This window comes from Musca domestica, unplaced genomic scaffold, assembly GCF_030504385.1.
Source record: "Musca domestica strain aabys unplaced genomic scaffold, Musca_domestica.polishedcontigs.V.1.1 64, whole genome shotgun sequence".
Taxonomy (NCBI): Eukaryota; Metazoa; Arthropoda; class Insecta; order Diptera; family Muscidae; genus Musca; species Musca domestica.
In genome coordinates, this window is record NW_026712373.1 from 3,484,951 (window position 1) to 3,511,593 (window position 26,643).

The 26,643-nt window shown below is 33.2% G+C and overlaps 1 protein-coding gene across 1 annotated transcript; it reads right to left on the minus strand.

Annotated features, from left to right (window-relative positions):
* Nucleotides 1-439: 439 nt before the first annotated feature.
* Nucleotides 440-26,643, minus strand: LOC101893087 (SET domain-containing protein SmydA-8). The gene is given in 3 exon segments (XM_059129657.1): nucleotides 440-680; nucleotides 683-1,057; nucleotides 25,688-26,643. Coding segments are annotated over 3 exon segments (1,290 nt in total). The 5' UTR covers nucleotides 26,544-26,643; the 3' UTR covers nucleotides 440-621.

A 26,643-nucleotide genomic window follows, 5' to 3' on the forward strand; every position in this document is an offset into this window, starting at 1 on the left:
CTTCTGATCTTCTTATAGAATAATAGAGGGTCTTCTTCCCATTGAAGACTAGATGGTCTTCCTCCCATCGAAAACCAGAAAGTGCTGTACTCATCGAAAATAAGAAAGTCCTCTTCTCATCGAAGATCAAAATGTCTTCTTCTCATTAAGGACTAAAAACCGTCTTCTCATCAAAAACCAGAAGTTCTCTCTCATAATCTTCTCCCAATACTTAATATATCTTTTTCTTGAATATTGATCCGCCAACCCCATATGATATAACCAAATCAGGTTATTAATTAATTTATTTTATATTTTTTTTTATTTCCTTTTTTTTTGTAAATTTTATAAGTTTAGTATAAATTAACAGAAAATAAATTATTGCACATCTGTACTTTTTAAACATAAAATATATAAAATAATAATCTTATTCGAATACATAAATAATATTATTTGTTTTTGTTTTATTTCAAATCATTTACATTATTATCATCATCATCGAAACTTAATCTCCTTTGTCCAATGATGATCTTTTAATACCCTTCATTCATTTCGTTTTTATTACTCTCTCATGTGGCTTGGCCTCGCTCAACAAATTACATTTGTGTGTGTGTGTATATATGTATATCATATGGTGGGCATTCACTTGGCCTTCTCGGTCTCCAAATAGGTACGCATAACACAATCACCCAGTCCCAATTATCCATAATATCCAAAATATCCTGACAAAACTGTGCCTTTGTGCCAGCCGATTCTTCGCCACAGTCTTCGAGGCTCTTACTCAGCCTCGATATGACCTGCAACTTGGCATCGATAATACAATAATTACTTTCGGGTATGAAACTGGAACTTTTCTCTTTGATGTACTGGATGAGAGTTTTCAATGAATTCGAATTGGTTTTGGCATTGATGGCACCCACGGCCAAATCTTGGGCCTTTGACATTGGAGCGTGTGGCGACTTCTGTTTACATTCCAAACAATTCCAGTTCGGTTGCGGCATGCCAGTTACTTCGGGCACAGCGAGACCGGGGCAATTGGTGTCACGACAATAGACGGCTGATATGAAGGCACCTTTTCCTGTAAAGATAGAGAGAGGAAGAGAAGAGAGGGAGAATTAGTAAAGCTCATATCTCTAATTCAATAATATATAAAAAAAGGCTTAGAATGAAACACCATGACGTATGATCAATAGCAATTCTCAAATGAAAATAAATCATACGTCATGAATATCTTCAGTGAAATAACTATCTGAAGTACAGATGAGCGTATGATTTATGTAATTTTAGTACAACATAATGGTTATTAATCATACGTCACATATTCTCACAATCTGCGTATTATTATTGATAATTTTATTTTAATTCTGTTCTCTATTTATTTCCCACTAAAACCATTGAATTATTTATTTTATCTAATTTATTTCTCAAAAGTTGTATTTGTATATAAAAGTTTCAATGCCTTAGATGTCTCAAAATGTCCGCATTTTAAATTACAGTCCGTTAGCCTGAATGCATTAAAATTAATTACTTTTGATGGCATGGCATGATATGCCATACAAGGTCATGCATGAGGGGTACAGTGGTCACACTTTAATGCAATACATCATAGTCACACATAGGTACCTTGATAGGTATAATTATTAATAGCTGATGATATGGACAACAAACAATCTAGTATTTATATCAAAATGTTGGGCAAATTCTTGTTGGTCAAATGTCCAACAATTTAATTTTGAGATAATTTTTATTAAGTCTTTTTGGGGGTAAAATTGATTTCTACAGATATCAGGTATTATTTTAATAACAGATTAAGTAGGACAAAATTAGGACAAACATTATTTTGGAGTTTGGACACTCTTTGAGTAAAGAGCTATAGTAATTTCTTGATCAGCGTAAAATTCTAAGACGATTTAGTCCTGCACACCCGCCCGTCTATTCGTCCGACCGTCTAAGCTAAATTATATTGTAGAATTTTGTACACGTCGGTTTTTGTATGGAGGCAGGCCAAGTTCGAAGGTCGAACTATATCTCCCGATATTAGTATTTTGATGATTTAGCTATATTTTTCAATGGAATTGTCTAAAAATACATACCAGAAGTTCTTTTTAACTACTTCAGCCCCTGGGAGAGAAATCTCTATACAGATCTACGATATCGTATAGCCCACATACAAAGGTACCCTCGATATTCAATATTACGACGATTTTAGGGACAGTATTCACCGGAGCTGTTTCAAATTTTGTACTTATAGTTCGTAATAGGAACTAAAGTCTATGACAGAAAATATCTGCATAGACAAGGTCATCGAATAGCCCCCATATAACGGAACCCCCTGATATTCGATATTATGACGATTTTAGAGACATTATTCACGGAAATTGTTTCCTATGTATAGTTCGTTAAAAAATGTTTTAGCAGATGCAGGTCTTTGTATAGTCCCCATATACGGGACCTCCCTATATTTGGTATTTTGATGATTTTAACCAACACAAGCTGTTTCAAATTTCGTATTTAGAGTTCGTAATGGAAATTACAGCCTGTGACAGAAAATTGTCTACGCAGGTCGAGGTCTTCGTTTAAGCCCCATATATCACTACCTTCCTATATTCTGTATTTGAAGATTTTAGGTACAATAATCACCAAATTGTTTGTAATTTCGTATTTGAAGTTCTTAATAGGGGCTACAGCCTGTGGCAGAAAATTGTCTATCCAGATCCACTTCTTCGTTTACCCCTCTATAATATATACGGTATTTTGATGATTTTAGCTACATTATTCACCAGATTTTTTCAAGTTTCGTATTTGGATTTTGTAATGGATTATGACAAAAGTTGCAGTTCCACATCTTCGTATGACAGCTATATTCGGTATTTTTATAGAATGTAAGAAGGTTTTCTCATACAAGACCAGCAGGTCTTCTCATAGAAGACCACGAGTTCCTCTTATAGAAAACCAGTGAAGGTTTTCTTATGGAAGTTCAGAATGTTTTATTTAGGAACACCAGAAGATCTTCTCATAGAAGATCAAAAGGTCTTCATATGGAAGACCAAAAGGTCTTCTTATGGAAGAACTGAAGGTCTCTTATAGAAGGCCAGAAGGTCGTCTTGTAGAAGTCCAGAAAAAGGTTTTTTTTTTTTTTTTTTGAAAATTTCCGAATTCGTTCCAATGGTGCTTTTTTAATTGCCATACTTCATCTAATACAGATAAAAATATTAGTATGGGAAAAATTACAAGGAAATCAATGAGGTACCATAATCAGATATAATTTCGCGTTTTATGAGCTTCATGGATATTCAAAATTTTCACCCATTGTGGGGGTGGTACAGAAGGAGTAGACCGATATATCCCATCTTCACAGCAGATATTGTGTTAGTAGAAAAAATATGTGAAATATGAAGAGAACCGGATGCTTATTACGAATTTTATGACCGTTTTGGTTATTCAAAAATTTAGCCCTTTACGGGGAGGTACCAGAAGAAATGGTCCGATATCTGCCATCTTTATAACAGATCTTGTGTTGATGGAAATATTGAGGTGAACGAAGTCTAAAGGAATCGAATGTTAATTTCGCGTTTAAGAAGCCTCATGGATATTCGAAATTTTGATCCTTTGTGGGGAGGTACTTGAAGAGAAAAGCCGATGTATTCCATCATCACACCAGACCTTGGGTTACTAAAAATTTGTGATATGTGTAATTTGAAGACAAGCGGACTCTTACATTATATTTTACAAGAGTTATAATTATTCAAAATTCTGACCCCTTGTGGGGGAGTTTTCTGGATGAAGTTTTCCGATATTGTCCATTCTCGCACCTGACCCAGCACTCATGCAACTATTAGGATTTGCAAAGTTGGAGCAAAATCGGATTAGCTTTTCTCTTTCTGTGCAGTAAATTATTTTCATTGAAAAATTCGATCTTTTGTGGGGGAGGTATCAGAAGGAATGGTCCGATCTTTACCATCTTTATAACAGATTTTGTGTTGATGGAAATATTGAGATGTGCCAAGTCTGAATGGAATCGGAGCTTCATGAATATTCAAACGCTGACCCTTTGTGGGGGAGGTACTTGTTGGAGTGGACCGAATTTATCTATTTTCACACCTGACATAGCAAGAATGCAAATATTAGGATTCACAAAGTAGGATCAAAGTAATATCATCCTTCTCTTTCCGTGCATTGAAATATTTTCTTTGAAAATGTTGAAGGAGTGAACCGATATTGCCCATCTCCGAACTCGATCTAAATTTGCGAAAAATATTACGATGTACCAAGTTTGGACGAATCGGATACTCCCTTCGAGAGTTATTATGTCCGCACCAACCAGCAGACAGACGGACGGACGGTCCTGAAACGGATTTGGTCCAAAGAGACTAAGGGTCTGAAACCGTTATTCCGATGATGTACTTTTTTCTTATCAAATGATATATACCCTCTATAGCCATATGACTGAGGGTATAAAAATGTTTATGGTACCCAAATGCTATAACATTTTCCTGTTGTTCTGAATATTATTGCTTATAATAAATGTGAATTACTTCAGTCGGAAAATACGGATTTCTCCTTTGTTACTATCCAGAAATTTATTTTTTGTTTTCAATATTTGTTTTTTTTTTTTCTATTTCTTATTTTCAAAATTAAATATTATTATGGCTGTCATATAAATATACTAACCACAAATATAAAAATACACCCAAACGCTACTAAAATAATGAAGTGGTTTTTAATTTTTGGGACAATTTCAAATGTAAATGTAATGGAATAATAATATTATTTAAAGATAAAAACATTTATTTTTTAATTTTTGTGTGACAAGAAAAATCCGCTCGTAAAAATTAATTTGAAACATGTGTTCTTTTATGGTTATAAACAAAATTGAAATGGCTTCTGTACAGGTCAGTGGCCCAATTTTTTGGTGTTTAAATAAATGTTTTTTTTTTTTATTATTTTAAAACAAATTTTTAATGGCATAAACGTGTTTGAATAGAAATGACAATCTATTAAAGATTTTCATGATAATATCTTTGCTGATCTCTTTGAAGAAATTTGAAAAATGTTTCAAAATATTACAAAAATCTTTTTTTTTTCATAAAAATGATTAATATTTGTTATGATTGGGAACATATTCCAATTATATTTTAACTTCCTCAGTCTGAGAGTTCTCCCACCCTCTACATATTTTGCTGAAATCCAAAACTAAAACATATTCCCTATATTAACCATGTCGCCGTTTCTAAATGAAAACAACCACTACAAATCTTATACAAATTTTCAGAAAAATAATTAAAAACAATTAATTATTCATAACAATTGGTCACACTTTGTGACTTCTGTCGTTGCTGTGTTGTTGGTATTTTGTTTATTGCCAATATCAACAGGCGTTGGTAATTTCTCATCGCACAGCATGTCAGATAGACAGACAATACAGGCAAATTCGAATGCATTCAATTCTTCCTCAATGAAATTTCGAATATTCACAGAGATCACTACATTTTAACAAAACACCCACCACGGCTGACCTTGAGGCTCATATGCGGATTAGAATGTCATTTGAAGAAACAACAAAAGAAATTAATTTCAAATGCATTTAAAAATTACATTTTTTTCTTTTTGCAATTTCGAAGTGAGATTTATTTTTGTATTTATAAGAAGAAGAAGATGCTCACACATTTTGAACAGATGGTATTTACATATGTATGTAATATATTAAAATAAATAAATAAATAAATATATTAAAATTTATTATTTTTAAACCCGTCGATTTTTTATGAATATTTTTTAGAGCCAGTGGATCAATAATCGTTGAGCAGTATTAGAATTTTTAAGAATATATATTTTTTTTTTCAGACCAATAATCCTGATTCATTTATGTTTTCAAGGAACTATAGACAAAAAATCTTATTTTTTAGAAATATTTTTTCGAACACCATTCGTGGATTTTTTTGAGTGTTTTCCAATAATCATGGATTTGAAAACAATAGACCAATAATCTGGAAGTTTTATGAATATGGTTTTAAGGAACAATCGACCGATAATCGTTGTTTTATAATAATATTTTTTTCTAGGACCACTCCTGGATTTTTAAAACTATTTTTTCAAGAACCAAAGAATAACATTCCCGGATTTTTTTAAGGGCCAGTCAATAAATAATCGTTGAACAAAATTCCATTTTAGGAATATTTTTTTCAATCCAGAAATCCTAGTTCATTTAAGAATATTTTTTTTTGAGGCACAATGGAGGATAATCCTGATTTCTTTAAAAAATATATATTTTAAAGGACCAATAGACCAAATATCCTGCATTTTTAAATATATTTGTTCGAGCACCAATTTCTTCCAACAATCGTAGATTTTTGAAGTATATTTTCAAGGACCAATAGATCAATAATCCTGAAAATTTTGGAATATTTTTCCAAGGACCACTGGTGGCTTATAATTATTTTTTCCAATATTTTCAAAGACCTTGGATTTTTAAAAATATATTTCCGATTTTTTAAGGGTAAATAATCCTTTGATAATTTAATTTTTAAAAAATATTTTTTGGAGGCCTAATTATGGATATTTTTTCAAGGGCCAAATGAAAATTTTTAAAAACAAAATTTCAAGGGCCCATACTCAAATAGTCGTGAGTTTTTAAAACAATTTTTCAGGTCCAATATACTAATAATCCTGGACTCTCAAGAAGATTTATTCTAAAACCAGGACTAATAATCCCACAAGAGAGGTTCCTTTTCGGATATTTATAATAGAACAAGGAAGTGCCCGATGCTTCGTCAGCGAAAATTCCGCCCTAAAATTTAAGAATTGTTCCAAAAGTTTTTGTTAGGCCCTTTTAGTACTCAAAATGCACAACATGTTCATTTGGAAAACAAATTTTGAATCAAAACTTCATATATAGCACTAAATTTTCAATCTTTCAAGGTTTTATTTTTTTCGGAAAAAATCATAGGAAAATATTTACCTTTTACACCAAGAAGACTTCAAATTTTTCATTTTAAAGTTTACCGTGGAGGAAATTAGAAAAACCATTGCCCAATGGACCCACACTTAATTTTCCTATCCAAAACTATTTAAACAGCTCCATATGTAAAGCCTAGAAACCAACAGTGACCTCAATAATAGTATTTTTCGAACAATTATAGTATGCATTTGCAAAACCACTACTAGATCTCAATACAAGATACCAACAGAGATCTCAATATCAAATTTCGGTATTCCAGCTCTATCTCTTCACCCAATACACAATTTAGGATAAATTAGTACTTTTTTAAAAATTCTTGTACAAATTTCTAAAACTACCTCCATATCTCAATCCCAGACACCTACAAAGACCTCTATATCCAAATTCGGGATTCCAGTTGTATTCCTCTAGCTAATACGAAATTTAGGGCCATTTAGTAATTTTTTTGCCATGCGTATGGAAATGCGTCCTATTTCCATAGCACCGCCAATACCATCAGTAACCTAAATATCAAATTTAAGAATTGTATCTCTATCCCTTCACCCAATCCCAACTTTAGTACCCAAACAAAACAAAATTTCAAAATGCTAGCTTCATACATTTACCCTAAACCAAACTCTTCCGAATTTAGTACCATTTATTACAGTTCGCACACTTAGTACACATTTCCAAAATGACCTTCAAAATTATTTTCCATTCTTGATCTCATACCAAATTTCAAGTTTTTAGTTCGCATAATATTCAAATGGTAGAATTTAGAAGTGTATTGTCATTTTGGGGTTTGTCGTAATCTTTGATTTTGAATTTCCAAAAACCCTTTGGTACATCTATCCTGCCCCCATCAGTGACTCTCATACCAAACTTAGAATTCTAGCTCATTCCGTTTGTCCACTATAAAGTATTAAATATTTAGTACTCTTTGCACCCTTTTAGTATGAATTGCCTAGGACTGACCCTCGTGTAAAATTTAAGATTTAGCTCAGGCTTTTTGTCTAGGTGTTGATTCTAAGTCAGGTAGTTATTTTACTACTCTTTTATATAATATAATATAATATAATATAATATATATAATAATATATATAATATAATATAATATATAATATAATATAAATAATATAATATAATATATATAATATAATATAATATAATATAATATAATATAATATACTATAATATAATATAATATAATATAATATAATATAATATATATATAATATAATATAATATAATATAATATAATATAATATAATATATATATAATATAATATAATATAATATAATATAATATAATATAATATACTATAATATAATATAATATAATATAATATAATATAATATAATATAATATAATATAATATAATATAATATAATATAATATATAATATAATATAATCAGAACAATAATTTGGAATTTTTGAGATTTTCCTTTTTTTTCAAAGAAAAACTTTTTAAAAACCTTTAAACAATGCTTTTAATTTGGAGATTATTATTTATTTAAAGGGCCAAGAAATAATAATCATGTTATTTTTTAAACAGTTTAGAAGGACAAACTACGATTTTTTATATTTTTCCAAGGATTTTTTTTTTGCTTTGAATTTTTTATAACATAATTTCAAGACTAAGAATAGACAAATGATCGTAGAATTTTAAAAAGATTTTTACAGGGATCATTCATCTAATAATTAAGGATTTTGTGGCTGTTTTTATATTTCCATACATTATTATAATCATTCACATTCCCTATATACTTATATTAGAGCCAATTTATCACATCACTTTATTTTACAATAATTTAAAGCTGTTAATTAGCCGGGTTAATACTTTTTCTAAAGAATTTCCATTATTCTTATTTATTTATTTTTTTTTTTTTTTTTTGCTTTTTTGTGTTGTTTGAAGGTGTCATGGTTCATAAATTCGATGAAATATTACTTTGCCAGAGCGACAAAGACAGCCACCATATCATAAAGTCAATAAATAATGTTGACTAAAAGGGGAACATTTAGGTATTTAATTTAAATGCGTTTTAATCCCTCTGACCACCGGACGAACAACAGAAATTTATTTATTTTATCAAGGGGCGATGTTCCTATTCTAATAAAAACAAAAATATTAAATTAGACTGAAAAAAAACACAAAATAATATTTTAGGAAAATATTTTGTCTCCAACTGAGAAAAAACATTGTATATAATCACATAACTACCTAAATTATTTTGAAGAGCATACAAATTATAAAACATTTAAGGAAATGTTTATTAAACAAGTTAAAAAATATTAGTCGGTTTAGCCGACACATGTATACCCTCAGCCTATGTTCGATTATTTAAATATATTTTGATTTCTGTTGTGATATTCAACTGTTTGATCCTCTATGGAGTAGTTTCAGAAGGAATGGACCAATGTTGTCCATTTCGTATCGGACCTAAATAAATATGCTATAAATATTGCGACGTGCCATGTTTGGACTATATTGGTTACTTCCTTTACTTTATGTGAAATATGTGATAATTTTTGGAAAATGTTAAAATGTGCATGATGTACAAGATATAACCGATCGAAGTATTCCATTTTCATACTACATCTTATACAGATAAAAATATTGGTATTTTTTACAAGTTAGATGACAAGAAAATATAATATTTATATCCAATTTTATGCGAAATCATAAATTCCATATTCATCTCAGGTTTCTGGAAAATTTGGTGAAATTTGAAGGAGTTGGACACTATGTTGGGGAGGTACCATAAGAAATGGTCCGATCTCTACCAACTTTATAACAGATCTTGTGTTGATAGAAACATTGAGCTGTACCAAGTCTTAATGGAATAGTGTGTTAATTTAGCTTTTATGAGCTTCATGGATATTCAAAATGTTGACCCTTTGTGCGGGAGGTACCAGAAAAAGTGGACCGATTTTACACCAGACCTTGGGTCAATAAAACTATTGTGATATGTGTAATTTGAGGAGAACCGGCTGCTTATTTCGGATTTTATTAACGTTTTGGTTCTTCAGAACTTTGACCCCTTGTGGGGAAGGTACCAGATGGAATGGTCCGATCTCTACCGTTTATATAACAGATCCTGTGTTGATAGAAATATTTAGATGTGCCAAGTCTAAATTGAATCGGATGTTAATTAATGAACATTGGAAATTTCGACCTTTTGTGGAGGAAGTATCAAAAGGAGTGGACCCATATATTCCATCTTAAAACCAGATCTTGAGTTTGTAAAAATATTGGGATGTGTGAAATTTTAAGACAATCGGATTCTTACATCACATTTTATAAGAGTTATATTCATTCAAAATGTTTACCCTTTGTGGGTGAGGCACTTGATGGAGTAGACCGATATTTTCCATTTTTGCACTTGACCTAGAACTCACCCAAATATTAGGATTTGCAAAGTTAGAGCAAAATCGGATTATTGCTTTCCTTTCTGTGCAGAAACGAAATATTTTTTTTTTTTTGGTTTTTTTTTCGACCTTTTGGACCGATATTGTCCATCTCCGAAGTCGATCTAAGTTTGATGTAAATACTACGATGTGTCAAGTTTGGACCAAATCGGATAGTCCCTTCGAGAGTTATCATGCGCACCAGTCAGCCAGACAGAGATATGGACGGAGGGACTTCGCTAGATCGACTCCAAATGTATTGAAACGGATTTGATCCAAAGAGACCTAGGGTCTAAAATCGTTATTTCGTCTAGGCACATTTTGGCCGTATTAAATGATATATACCCTCTCTAGAAATATGGCTGAGGGTATAAAAATCGAAATTGCTAAATCTAAGAACCTAATTCTTTAGATATACCACTCCTAGAGTAAGTGAGCGATGTATTATCACGAAAAATATTATGTTTCATCTCCCCCACTAACTCTTTAATCGCTTTTCGATCTGACTATGATTTTTTGGCTCTGACTTCGATCTAATGTAATATTTCGTGAAGATCGGTCTGCAGCGTTATCAGCTAACTATTTTTGAGCCAATGTCTCGACACCATCTCCATATAATGATTTAGATTTATTTTTATTGAAACTTTTGTGTTTTCGATATTAAGTTTGTCATTCCATTTGTAATACCCCGAAATATACATTTTAGACCACAGAAATGTCTAATGCGGAAATCACACTAGCTTCCGTATGAAGTTAAGTAGGTTGATAAATTTTACTCAAATGTATATTATGTCTGCAGGACTTTTGGTATTGAAAATCGGCTACACCTAATGGTACTTTCCTATTTTCGGTATTTTGGTTATTTAAGCGACATTACTCACCGGAATTGTTTCAATTTTGGTATTTGAAGTTCATACTGGATACTACAGCCTGTTACAGAAAATTGTCTGTGCAGGTCCACGACTTCGTATAGCCCCAATATAACGGAACCTCCCTATTTTCGGTATTTTGTGATTTTAGCTACATTACTCACCGATTTCTTTTCAAGTTTCGCATTCGAATATTCTAATGGCTTATGACAAATGTTGCCTATACGGGTCCACGTCGTCGTATAGACCCTAATAAATAATAAAGGCTACATTCGGAATTTTTAAGATTTGAAGAGAGTTTTTAATGGATTTTATTTTTTGAAAATTGCCAAATTCGTTCCCAATGGTGGAAGGTATTCAAAGATCGGCCCAGTCGAACTTAAAGCTTTTTTTACTTGTTTAATATAATCCTTCTAGAGGTGATATCATGCACTCTATAAAATATCTCCGTCGAATTTAGTGAAAATCGATTCAGAATTGCATATGCCTCCCATGTGATTAGTTCCTTCTGAATCCAAACTGTAATTGCTCTGAAGTAAAAGGTTGATATGTGGTATGATCTACTTCAAATAAATTCTTTTCTTACAGAGAGCTCTACTAAATTTGCATAGTGGTGTAGGGCATCATTTAGCCCTGAGCCCCGTCCGACTTTTGACTTTTCCTTACTGGTTTTATTTATTATTGAGACTTTTGTTTTTTTTACTGATTTAGAGTAAATATCCCATCCCTTATTCTAATTAATGACAAGTACTAATGTACTGAAAATAAACACAACAAAAAATAAAAACAAAGTAACTGAGGGCATCTCACCTCGTCTCCGACATTTTCAAAACATTTATTTTTTTTGAGACCTCCCTTTTTTGTGTCTTTTTTTATCGAAGACATCCAAATTCCTCAGTTCCCATAATCTACAAAATTTTTCACTTTGATCATAAATATCCTGACACTGTGCACACGCTGAATGCGAATTTTCAACAAGTTGACATAATTTCGAGTGATTTCCATTTCTTTTCTGTTTTTTGACGAGATGAACCACAACGTAGCGATAAAAGGAAGGAAGGTGAGCAGGAAGGCAAAGGGGAGACATTGTTTTGTTTTGAATTTTTCACATATTTTATTGGATTTTATTTTTATAATTTTCAATATTTATAGCGAATCTGTGATGGGTGTATTTTAATTAATTTCGAATTCATGTTGGGCGGGGGACAACAACAAACAAAAAAAAAAAAAAAAAAAAAAAAAACAATCTTTACACTCATCCAAACTAATGGATGGGGATGTTGGATAATGTCTGTGTCAGACAGGGGTAAAATGAAAATTGGTGTTTTTTGCAAAAAAATGAATAGATTTTATGTTGTTGTATATTTTTTTTTAATTTTTTGACTCAAAAAACATATAGTATTGTGAGAAACATTCTTTTAAAATTTTTATGATCTTTTAGGCGATTTTTTAACATTTGGGATTTAAATTATTTTCAAATGAGTGGCAAAAATATAAAATGTGAATATTTCTTTTTTTAATATATATTTCAATTTCGTCGAAATCATTTAGCAGCTAATCATGATTTAGGCAAGCGTATATATTTTGACATTTATTTTGCATATATACAAATATTTTTGATTTTTTTTTTATTTTTTCTTAAGTGTTCCGATTCCATGCGAAAATAAAACTAAAAGATACGTTGGACCTGCTACATTTTTTCGAAATTTGAAAGGGAATCAAATATTTGGGATTTTTAATAAATGTGTCATCTACACATGTTTCTCTATACATAATGAAGAGGCCATAACATATGTATGTACGTATGTATTTATTTATGTATGTATACTTTATTGAGACAAAAAACACATGTGAGAAATGGAATTCTAAATTAATTTTTACTCAATACACCTACAATTGATGAGTGGGTATGTTTGCACCTAACTAAGAAAACTATCCGAATTCTTCCCTAAAGTCAAAATAAACTTCCATTTTCAGATGCGACATCGGTCCGGCTTCTGATGGAAAGTTATTTGGACTACATAAAGTTTTCTCAGACCAAATGGTTGGATGAAACTTTAAAATGTTTGACAAGTCTTGTATCGACGTATTATAACAAGTTAAAAAGCAGTAAGTTCGAAAGGACCGAACTTTGAATACCCTTCATCATTTCTTAAAAATATGGAATATAGCCGTTATATAGGAGTCTATACGAAGTGGACCTACATAGGCCTTGTTTGCCATAAGCCATTTCCATATTCAAATTCGAAACTTGAAATAAACGGTGAATAATGTAGCCATCAAAATACCGAATAAAGGGAGGCATCATTATATCGGAGCTGTGATAAGACCTGGACCACCATAGACAATTTTCTGTCACTCTCAAACTTTTTCGGTGGGTATTGTAGCTAAAGTCGTCAAAATACAGAATATAAGGAGGTACTGATATATGGGGGCTATACGAAGACGTGGACCTGCACAAACAATTTTCTGTCTTAGGCTGTAGTATCCATTACGAACTTTAAATAACAAATTTGAAACAATTCCGGTGAATAATGTCGCTAAAATCCCGGTCTATGATGACTCTAAAATCCTAAAAATACCGAATATAGGGAGGTACCGTTTAATGGGGGCTATACGAAGACGTGGAGCTGCATACGGAATTTTTTCCCATCGGCTGTACGACCCATTGATATCTTCCAGTACGAAATTTGAAACGATTCCGGTGCATAATGAGGCTAAAATCATCAAAATACCGAATATTGGGAGGTACCGTTATATGGGGGCTATACGACGTGGACTTGCACAGACAATTTTCTGTCTTAGGCTGTAGTACTTATTGCGAACTTCAAATACGAAATTTGAAATAATTCCGGGAGATAATGTCGCTGAAATCATGAAAATACCGAATTTCGGTAGGCACCGTTATATGGGGGCTATATGAAGACCTGGACCTGACGTACAATTTTCTGTCATAGGCTGTAGTACCCATTACGAACTTTAAATATGAAATTTGAAATAATTCCGCTAAATATTGTAGCTAAAATCATCAAAATACCGAATATCGGGAGGTACCGTTATATGGGCGCTATACGAAAACATTGACCGACATGGTCCATTTACGAACTTAACCTGCCCACTGGTAAACTATGAATGTATGCAAAATTTTAGTCTTCTATTTCAATTCGTTCGAAGGATAGCCTGATTACAACAGGCAGACGGACGGACATCGCTAGATCGCCTTAGAATTTTAAGCTGATCCAGAACATATACACTTTGTAGGGTCTATTATAAATATTTCGAGGAGTTACAAACGGAATGACAATGTTAATATACCGCCCAAATATATATACCGTCTGAAGAACGTATATGGGAAATTCTGAATAATTTGATAAATAAACCAGTAAAGAAAGTCTTAAAGTTGGGCGGAGCCGACTTTATGATACCCTACACCACTTTGCTAATTTAGTAGAGCTCCATATAACAATTAAAAGTTTTTATGGGAGAATTGAATCATACACGCTATGATTATAATTATAATTTAAAATTCAAAAGACTAAATATGCCGAAGCATTTGTATCTTTTAAATTCGGAATTGTATTGCCCATTTGGTGCACAATTAATTTGAAATCGGATAAAGATATATATGAGAGCTATATCCAAATATGACCGATCTCGATAAAATTTGACAAAGATATTTCTGAGCTGTATTTGATATATTTCCTTGAATATCGTTGTTACGGAGTGCATATTACGGTTGCGGGTAACAAATATAACAAATCGGATGAGTGATATATATGGAAGCTATAGCTATATCTGAACCGATCTTCACCAAATTTGACATACTAGCTTCTAGACTCAATTCGGTCGTAAGTTCCAAATTTCATCCAATTTGGGCAAATATTAGACGTTTGGTGCACAATCCAAGGTAAATCGGACGAAGTTATATATGGGAGCTATATCCAAATCTGAACCGATCTCGATAAAATTTAGCAAATGTATTTCTGAGCTGCATTTGATATATTTCCCCAAATATTGTTGTTTGCAGAGTGCATATTACGGCGGCGGTGGACAAAAATAACAAATCGGATGAACAATATATACGGGAGCTATAGCTATATCTGAACCGATTTCGACCAAATTTGGCATACATATTTTCAGGTCTAATTTGGGTGTATGTACAAAATTTCATACAATTCGGGCTGATATTACACGTTTGGTGCACAATAAAAGGCAAATCGGACGAAGATATATATGGGAGCTATATCTAAATTTCGACCGATTATCTTCAATTTTAATAGGGTTCGTCCTTGGGCCAAGCAAATGATCTGTGCAAAATTTCATCTGGATCGGGCAATGAATGCGCCCTGTACTTTGTTTACAAAAATACATGGACAGACGGACGGACGGACAGACGGACGGACGGACATGCATAAATCGACTCAGAATGTGATTCTATGCAGATCATCAAAAGGAACTATGGGTCTATCTCGTTTCCTTCTGCCTGTTACAAACAAATGTACAAAGACATAATACCCTGACCACCTTGTGGTGTAGGGTATAACAATCACACACATACACACACATATGTCTCTCACAGAGACATTAAACTCTTCAAAAATGCAAATCAAAAGAGAAGAAAAAAAATGTCAGCGAAAAAATTAATTCGGACAATCAAAAGTATATCAGACACGTCATAAAAAAACTTCAGGCTACGTGCAGATTAGCATGCTCGCATATATGTATTTATGAGGTGATGGTGGTCACAAGATTTAACGCAGCGAAATAAAAGTGCACGATCAGTGTCTGACGGAAAGTTGCAATTCATTAGTTTGATACCCAATTGGCCCTACTCAAGCCCGTGTGCAACAGATAGGACTAAAAATTTTAAATTTGGTATGAGAATCAAGGTTGAAAAATAAGTTTGATATATGAAAGTGGTCTCAGCAATATGTACCAAGAGTGCGAACAGTGTGTACTAAATGGTACTAAATTTACAACAATTTGGTTTAGGTGCACAAAAACAGATCGAATTTTGAAATTTTTGAACATTTTTGAATTTGAACATATAGTCCTTGAAATCTGAAATTTGATATTAGCCTGAACATATAAAGATGGTTTCGAAAATGTGTACAATATTTGTACGAAAAGTACTATATGGTACTAATTTTGGTATTGGGTGAAGGGATAGAACTGAAATATTGAAAATCGATTTTAAGATTACTGATGGTATCTGTGTTGAAATTTGGAGGAGAGTTTTAAAATGCGAACTATTGTGGTTCAAAATGTACTAAATGGTACTAAATTTGGTATTGGATGATGAGGTAGGCTTAGAATCCTCAAATTTGATATTGAGGTCTCTGTTGGTATCTGGAATTGAGATATGAAGTTTATTTGGAAATGTGTACTATACGTGTACGAAAAGTAGTAAATAGTACTATATTTGGTAGAATTTGGTACTGCGGGAGGAGCTAGTGCTTTAAATCTGAAATTTAGTATTAGGGTCGTTCATGTGTATCCTGGATATATGGTGGTGGTTTCGGGAATGTGTACTATAATTTTACAAAAGGTACAGAATGGTACTAAATTTGACAATGGAAGAAATTACAGAACTGAAATCCAGAAATTTGATTTTAAGGTCCCTGTGGGTATCTGAAATTAATATATGGAGGTGTACTAAATGTGTACTAAAATTGTACGAAAAATATTAAATAGTACTATATTTGGTACAATTTGGTGTTGGGTGAACAGATAGTTGCTAAAATGTGAAATTTTGTATTAGGATCACCGTCCATGTGTAGCCTGTTCTAATGGAGGGGGTTTCGGAAATGTGCACTATAATTGTACAAAAAGCACTAAATAGTACTATATTTAGTAAAATTGATATTTGGTGAAAAGAAATTGCTTCAAAAATCTGAAATTTGTTTTTTGTCGCCGATGTTCATGTGTGATATATGGAGTGGTTTCTGAAATGTGTACTATAATTGTACAAGAAGTACTAAATGGTACTAAATTTTGTCTTGGTTATAGGGACAGACATAAAATTCTGAAATTATATATTTATATTAATGATGCTATCTGTGTTTGAGATTTAGCGGTGGTTTGGAAATGCATCCTATATTTGTACAAAAAAGTATTAAATGTCTGGGATGTAGAGGTGGTTTTCGAAATATGTACTATAATTGTACGAATAGTACTAAACTTGGTATTGGGTGAAGAAAAAATAAAGCTGAAATCTTGAAATTTGATATAGATGTCACTGTTGGTGTCTGTGGTTACGATGCGGATATAGTTTTGGAAATGTGTACCAAAATTGTTCCCAAAGTACTAAGTGGTACTAAATTGGGTATTGTTTGTAGGGATGGGGCTAGAATTCCAAACTTTTATATTGAGGTCGCTGCAAACTCTCCTTCAAATTAAGAATAACGACGTTACAGATATAAATATTCTTCACCAAATTTTACATTAAGTCACCCTAGAAAAGAAATCTCTATTTTATGTTTTTATTTTCAATTTTTTCAAAAAATACAACAATATTTTCTTTTTTTTTTTCCAATGATTTTTTTGGTCTATCTTCGAGTTGATACTTGAACCTTGTTTGGTCTCTGACCAAGAAACGGGTATATTTTTAAGAAAAAATTGATTGACCTACATTTTTGTGATAAAAAAAAACAAGTAACAAAAGTTATAAGTTCGAACGGGCCGAACTTTGGATACCCTCCACAATTTCAAACGAATTTGGCAATTATCAAAAATAAAATCCCTTAAAAATTCTGTTGAAATCTTAAAAATACCGAATGTAGCCATTATCTTAGTATATATACCGTGACGTGAACCTGCATAGGCAACTTTTGCCATAAGCCATTAAAATATTCAAATGCGAAACTTGAAAAATCAGTGAATAATGTAGCTAAAATCATTTAAATACCGAATATATGGAGGTACCGTGGCTATACCAAAACGTGGACCTGGACAGAAAATTTTCTGTCTTAGGCTGTAGTATCCATTACGAACTTTAAACACCAAATTTGAAACAATTCCGGCGAATACTGCTGCTAAAATCATCAAATACCGAATATCGGGAGGTACCGTTATATTGGGGCTATACGAAGGCATGGACCTGCAAAGACAATTTTCTATCTTACTATGAGTATACATTACGAACTTCAAATACTAAATTTTGAAAGAATTCCGGTGAATACTGCCGCTAAAATCATCAAAATACTTAATATCGGGAGGTACCGTTATATGAGGGCTATACGAAGACGTAACCTGCACGAACAATTTTCTGTCATAGGCTGTAATATCCAGGGATGAGGGATTTTTAAGAAAAACTTTTAAAGATATTCTGGCCAAAAAAAAAATTGGATTTTTAAAATAATATATTTAAAACCCTGGTTTCGAAAACATTTTGTGACCAGAAATCATGTATTTTTTTGGAAAAATGTTTAATTGAATCAATTCATGAAAATTCCGAAATATTGAATAAAAAAAAATATGAAGGGCCAAAACACTGGATTTAAAAACATTTGGTGACCAGAAATCATAGATTTTAAAAAGTTTAATTTATTCAATTCATGAAAATTTGGAAATATTGAATAAATAAAAATTATATGCCAATTGACTGAGAGACTGAATAATCCATTTTTTCGAAAAATGTTTTTAAATACTTTGAAATATTATGATAATTTGTTCAAAATTATTTAGGTCAACAATATTAATTTATTAATTATTTTTGGTCGGAAGGTCCTTCAAAAATTTCTTAAAAAATCCATGTCTTTTTCTTACAAATTCCTGGATTATTCTTCGAAAATTTTTAAAATAATTTCAGATTAAAAGCCGCGAATCTTTTAAGAAAAATTTTGAAGTACCTTCCGATCAAAATAATTAATAAATTAATATTGTAACCTAAATAATTTTGAACAAATTTTTTATATTAATGATTTGAATAAATAATTTTGAAAAATATTATATATTTCAATGTATTTGACAATCGATACAAATTGTTCTCAAATTGAGGTCCGAGACGAATATATCTATTTTCCAAATACAAATGCCAATGTTAATATATCCTACATTTATAAATGAAAACTGCCTTCATTGACAGAACCCAGACCGCTTAGCTGGCAGAGTGGCTGGCTCTTTTGAATTGTGTTTCACATTAATAATAATTCCAAATTTGTTTACTATTCGATTTTGTTATTAATTTTAAAATAATATTTTTTGTTTGCGACTTCCAGACAAATGCAATAAATCATTTTGGAAAATTTCGCATACGACTCAAAACAAAGCAAAATGGAAATCTTGATTTCCCTCCAAAAAATTTGGTTTTTTTTCAAATAAAAACTTAAATCAATAAACAGACAATTAAAGGCAATTCAAATCATTAAAATTTTCAAAAGGACGAAATTTAAGAACTTTTGCCAAGCCTTATGTTTTCTTATTAAATATTAACGGAATGTTTCAATTCGAAAAAGAAAGAAAAAAATGAAAATAAATAAACATGACGGCATATCGACGAAATCATATCAAAACATTATTAATGGGGGGAGAGGGAGAGAGAGAGAAAAACGATTGAAATGAGAAGTGAGGGTAAATATTTTCATAAGCTTGTGATGATATGACATGTAACACATTGTGTCCAATTAATGCCATAAATAAATCGAAATATTGATTCAATAAATATTTTAAGAAGCTAAAAAAAAAATGGAATAATTGTTTGTGTCAAAATAAGCTTTTGTTTTCAAATAAGTGATATTATAAAAATTCAACTTTGGGAATCATGATTTCATTGATTTTTTATTTGAGATCCTTAAAAAAAAGACATTCAGTTGCTGAAGTTGTTCGAAAGTTTGCGGAAAAAAAAATTTGAAAACGAATATCCTCCTCGAGAATTTTTATGTGATTTGCTTTGTGTTTTGACAGTTTTTATACCCTACAACACTATGTGTTGGGGGTATTATAAGTTTGATTGGGCCAAAAATTCATGTAACACCACGAAATATTGGTTTCCCACATAGGAAGTATATATGGATCATCCTAGCTCGCCGAGCTGAGTCGATCTAGCTATGTATGTCCGTCCGTCCGTCTGTCCATGTTAATTTGTAATCACTCTACAGGTCGCAATTATGGCCCGATCTTCACGAAATTTGGAATGGAGGTCGGGGTTGGGCCAGAATATAACCCTATTTCTTTTGAGATGATCGCCAAATGTTAGGGGTTGAAATGGACCAAATACTGAAAAAATGTCGGATTTTGCAGTAGCTATACAGGTCGCAATTATAGACCAATCGACGCGGAATTTCGCATGTAGCTAGAGTTTAGGACGGGGAAGAAGCCTACCAATTTGGGTGGTCATCGGATAATATTTAGCGGGGTAAAATAGACCATATATTTTGTGTTGAAAAAATTCAACATTTTTCATTAAACCGCGAATATTTTAAATCCCGGCGAAATCACAAAGCCATGACAAGGTTACTTCTGACCTTTACATTGATGTTAACATCCAACAAATCGGATATATAGAGAAATATGTGCGATATATATGTCTATCAAAGAAGATATGCTTGAAAGATCCCTTATATGTCGAGAACGGCTGAACTGATTTCGACAGTTTCTCATTAATTCAGAATGGCCTCTTGGCAGGAAAGAAAAAACGTCCTAAAAAAATCGCATAAAAATATCTCTCTAAAGATGAAAATATTGATTTTGTAAAATTTTCCTCAATTTTTTTCAATTTTGTCATATTTTTGGCATATTTTCATTTTGAATTAAACATTTGGTAATATTTCTACAGCTAACAAAACTAGTAGTTAGGATATCAGGATATCATATACAGATCGCATTTATGGCCCGATCCTTACGAAATTTTGCATGGGGATAAGATGAGGGTCAGAATAGAAGCCTACTCTTTTTGGAGATGATCGCCATATATTTAGGGGTTGAAATGGACCAAAAAACTGCAAAATTGTCAGCAGGTCGTATTTATCGCCGATCCTCAGGCACATTTGAAAGGGGGACATTGCAAAAGCCAAGCAGTTTTGAATGGCCATCCAAAAATATTCAATGTGTGAAATAGTTTGCCAACTTTTGTAGACAAAATACGAAAATGTCCATTCCAGAGACTTTTCGAGAATTCACAAATACAGGAAAGACACACTTCTGACAATTTCGTTAACGAACATAGTCAAATGTCTGTCATAGATGCGTTTCAGTCAAAAACCAATAATAAATGTTAATCTTTTGCCACTCTGAGAGATTATAGGACTTTGGGAAATATTGGTTCCAGAACTAGGAAGACCATTTACGTGCAACATCTTCCAATAAATTGGAAATGAGCAAATTCGTTTAAGTTGCTATTATTCGAAAATTAGAGAACGAAACCTGACTAAACCTGGTTTTCTTTTATTATTTGTCACAATATCTTGTGGAATTCTTCGAGTATCTCGTCTATATAAACTGTATGGTTTATTATAGTGTTGTAGGGTATTCAACGGTCGGCCCCGCTCGACTGTAGCTTTTGCTTACTTGTTTTTTTAAAATATTGATTTGATTTAATATAATTCGCATAGACATTTTCCAAAAAAATGCTCCACTTTTTACCAATTTTTAAAATTCTCTAACAAATTCGAAAACGAATATCATTCTGGAACATTTCGTAAATATTTGTACTTGAGTGTGCCCGTCCCGAGATTATGCTTTTGAAAGTGTTTTTTTTTTTTTTTTTTTTTTTTTTTTTTTGTGGCAAAAAAGGATGTTGATTTTATTTTATTCCCATAAACATTTCCCAAATCACTTCCGTACAAATATTAACAATTAGATCCAATATATGACCGGATGATTTAACGATAAAACAAAAAAAAACAATCAATCTTTTAGGAATTCTTGAAGAGGATTTGGAAAGACAAACATTTCTTGTTAGGGTCAGTTTCTGTATGAATGCGTATCTGAAATAGAGGTTATAATAGCAAAAAATGACCAACATGCCAATTTTTATACCCTCCATCATACTATATGGGGTATATTAACTTTGTCATCCCGTTTGTAACTCCTCAAAATATACATATTAAACCACCAAAGTATATATATTCTTGATCAGCGTAAAATTCTAAGTCGAATTAACGATATCCGTCGGTCTGTCTGTTGTAATCTTTCGAACGCATTGAGATAGAAGGCTAAAAGTTTGCACACGTTTCATATAGCCCCCAATATATAATTTGGTATTTGAAGGTCGTAATTGGTAATACATCCTAAGACAGAAAATTGTCTGAGCAAGTCCACGTCTTCGTATAGCCCCATATAACGGTACCTCCGATATTCGGCATTAGATGATTTTAGAGACATTATTCACCTGAATTGTTTTCAAATTACGATTTAGAGTTCGTAATGGGAACTAAAGTCCGTGACAGAAAATTGTCTATTCGTCCTGGTCTTCGTATAGGCCCCATATAATGGTACCTCCCGATATTCGGAATTTTGATGATTTTAAGCTACATTATTACCGGAATTATCTCAAAATATTGAATTTGAAGTTCGTAATGGATACTACCTTCTAAGACAAAAAAATTGTCTGAGCTAGGTCCACCTCTTCGGTAGGCCCCATATAACGGGTACCTCCCCTATATTCGTATTTTGATGATTTAGCGACATTATTCACCGGAATTGTTTCAAATTACATATTTAGAGTTCGCAATGGGAACTACAGTCCGTGACAGAAAATTGTCTATACATGTCCAGGTCTTCGTATAGGCCCCATATATCAGGACCTCCCTATATTCGGTATTTTGATGATTTTAGCTACATTATTCACCGCTTATTTCAAGTTTCGAATTTGAAAATGGCAAAGGTTATGATAAACAATACCTAGTAAGCCACGTCGTATAGATCCCATAATAATGGGTATGTTCGGTATTTTTAAAATTTTAACAGAATTTTTACCGGATTTTAATTTTTGAAAATTTTAAAATCGTACCAAATGGTGGAAGGTACTCAAAGTTCAGCCCGGCCGAACTTACTGCTTATTAACATGTTTCAAACTAATTATTATAAAGTAGTAACACAAAGCTTTCTATAAAAATATACGGCCCTATACTGCCGAATGTTGCGAATAATAGCCTAAAATATTATGAAATGACACGATGTTTGGCCTGAGAATCCGAATGTCATTGGGGGTTTGGTCTGAATACTATCAATCCACTTAGAAATTTTCACAACGCAGACTATTTATTTTTCGAAAAAAAATTATAAAATTTGCTACGAATTCGGAAAAAGTATTAAATTAATTGAAAACCAGTTTAAAAAGTGTTTGTCGGTTTTGCCGACATATGTATACACTCAGCCAATGTGCGATTATTTAAAAATATTTGACTTCTGTTATGATTAATCCAATGTTTAACCCCTTATGCAGTAGGTTCCGTAGGAATGGACCAATATTGGCCATTTCGTATCTGACCAAAAAATATGATATAAATCTTAGCGACATGCCAGGTTGGACTATATTGGTTACTTCCTTATGCGAAATACCGGGCGAGATGAAAAAACTGCAACCAACTTTAAGACTGCTGTCATTTCTAAGCCACTCGTCCGACAGCTGTTAAAATTATTCCATGTGACAGCTCATCATATTGGTTACAAGCGTACAAAGGCATTTTGGTGATAATTTTCCAGAAAAAAAGTTATTCGTGATGGAATTCAAGCGTGATAGTGTGATTTTTTATATTGTCGCTGGGAAAACACAAGTGCTATCGCTAGAGCACTCCAGCATTTAAATGTGAATAATCTTTTGTGTCTCGTACCATCGCTTGTTATCGTGATACTGGGGTAGCGTAGCCCGACGTCAACGAAGTGGGTGAAGAAAAACAGCAACGATCAGCAGAAATGGTTCGAAAAGTAAAGAAGCGACTTGATCGAAACCCTATCGGCAGGTGGCCGAAAAATGGCTCGTGAGCTAACATATCGCAATATTCCATTCGGCAAGTATTGAAAAATGAGCTCGGGGTAAAGCCATTGAAATTCCAAAAGTGCAAGAACTTACACCGCAACAGAAAGAAAATAGACTCAAAAGAGCTAAGGAGTTGCTTCGCTTGGCCGAAAGTAGTGAACTGCCGAATTTGGTTTTCGGTTTCTCCGCTCCGATGAGAAACATTCGTTGTGCAGCGGTTGTAAACAAACAAAATGATCGTGTTTTTTTGCCATAGAGGTCAGCTGAAAATGTGCACTTCGGTTGGCCACCAGAATTCAAGCGCCGGCCATGTTGAAGGTGTGGGCCGCCATAACTGCCGATGGTCGCTCTCCGCTTGTATTAATCGACCGTGGCGTCAGAATAAATGCCCAATATCGCGTAAATATTCTGACGGGTGCATTAAAACCATGGGCATGCAAACATTTTTGCCGCAGACCTTGGACATTCCAACAGGACTCAGCACCAACGCACTCAGCACGCACCACCAAGAATGGTTACAAATGAGGTTTCTCGCTTCATTTCCAGCGCACAATGGCCACCAAAATCTCCGGATGCCAATCCGTTGGACTATTGTGCCATGGAGTATTTTGGGAAGCAAGGTTGGCGCAAAAATACCAAAAACACCTCAGGTAAACACTTCGCCGGGAATGGGCCAAATACCACAGAACGACATTCGGGTAGCGTGTGACGGTTTCATTGGCCGTTTAAGGCCATAATTCGTGCCATAGATGACCAATTCGACAACATCTAAACTTGTTTTTAAAATTTGATGCTATTTCCGAACTTTTTTTGCTTTCATTCAATAAAATTTAAAAAAAAATGTAAAACTATGGAGTTTGACTTTGTTGCAGTTTTTTTATCTCATCCTGTGTACTGCGAATTATAGCTCATATGTTGTGAAATGACACGAAGTTTATAACGGATCTTGGGTTGATGGAAATATTGAGATACACCAAGTCTTAATGGAATCGGAATGTTAAATTCGCATTTTCTGAGCTTCATGGATATTAAAATTTTTGACCCTCTATGGGGGAGATACTAGAAGGAGTACACCGATATATCCCATCTTCAGAGCAAATCTTATGTTAGTAAAAACCATGGGATGTGTGAAATATAAAGAGAAAAGGATGCTTATTTCGGATTTTATATCCTTTTTGGTTTTTAAAAACTTTGATACTTTGGAGGGAGGTACCAGAAGGAGTGGTCCGATCTCTAGGTTCTTTATGAAAAAATCTTGTGATGATAGAAATATTGAGATGTTCCGAGTCTGAATGGAATCGGATGTTAGTTTCGCGTTTTATGAGCTTCATGAATATTCAAAATGTTGAGATTTTTGGGGGGACGTACCAGAAGAAGTGGACCGATAGAGGATGAAATATCTTCATACCAGACCGTGGTCTTTGACCTTAAAGCCCTCAACTGCCATTAGCCCGATTTTTATTATTAGATATAAATTGAATTTGGTTTCCACCACTACTTGCCCTACAATTGAGCATTATTCTGTCCCAAATAACCCCCATTTCCCCAACCCTCAAAAAAAATCACCGCATACTCACAGTTGGATCTGAGCACCGCTGACATTTACAGGTGAACGTCTTCTTCATCTTCAGGAACAAATGACGTGCAATATTTCCCGTAAACAACTTCGTATAGGTTGTGGTGATCTCCGTACCCGATGGTATATCTACGGAGGCCCTTACAATCATGTTGTTGGTTTTCTCCTCAAACGTATAATACGAGTTGGGTACACAATCATGATTGACCAGTGCGAACAGGGGAAACAGGGCACGATAGAAAAATTCCTGATTATCATTGGTACGATCCGATGTCTCATCGAAGCCATTTGTACGCAACACGGCCACAGCACGATTCATGATGTCGATTAGCTTCTTGTCGGTGGGAAATTTGCGGAAACACTTGGCGGCATTGCGCACCTCGGTGCGGTGATTGTTATCCAAAGTGGCCTGCAGGCAATACATTAAATCCCTTTGCTCCTTGGTGCAATTAATGGCCCTCGCGGGACACAGCAGGCGAATAATCAACGAATTGGCCACCTCCGGTTCGCAGGGTTCCCACGACTTGAAGAGGGCACAATCGGCTTTGTGTTGTTTCTTTTTCTGGCATAAATTACAAATCGGCAGACCACAACCCTGGCGGCACATAAATTTCGTGTCGGGCAAAAGTTTGAAGCACACCGAACAGGAATTCAAGGTGTCCTCTTTACGGGCAGCCGGACCAATCAGCAGAGGCATATCGCGGAAGATTACTTCGCCACGTTTAATGTTACGCGTTGTAAAGACACCGCGACCGGCAATTTTCGACACACCGATTTCCCAGGCTGGATCCTTGTCCTTGAAAGGTTCCAAGAATTGCTCCAACAATTCCGTGGTACGTTTCGGACAAATCATTTTGGCACTTTAGTTTAGCTTTAATCAAAAATTCAATATTTTATGTTTTCTGAATTTTTTTCAAAATTTAGTTTTATTTTTTTTAAGTTTTAAAATAATT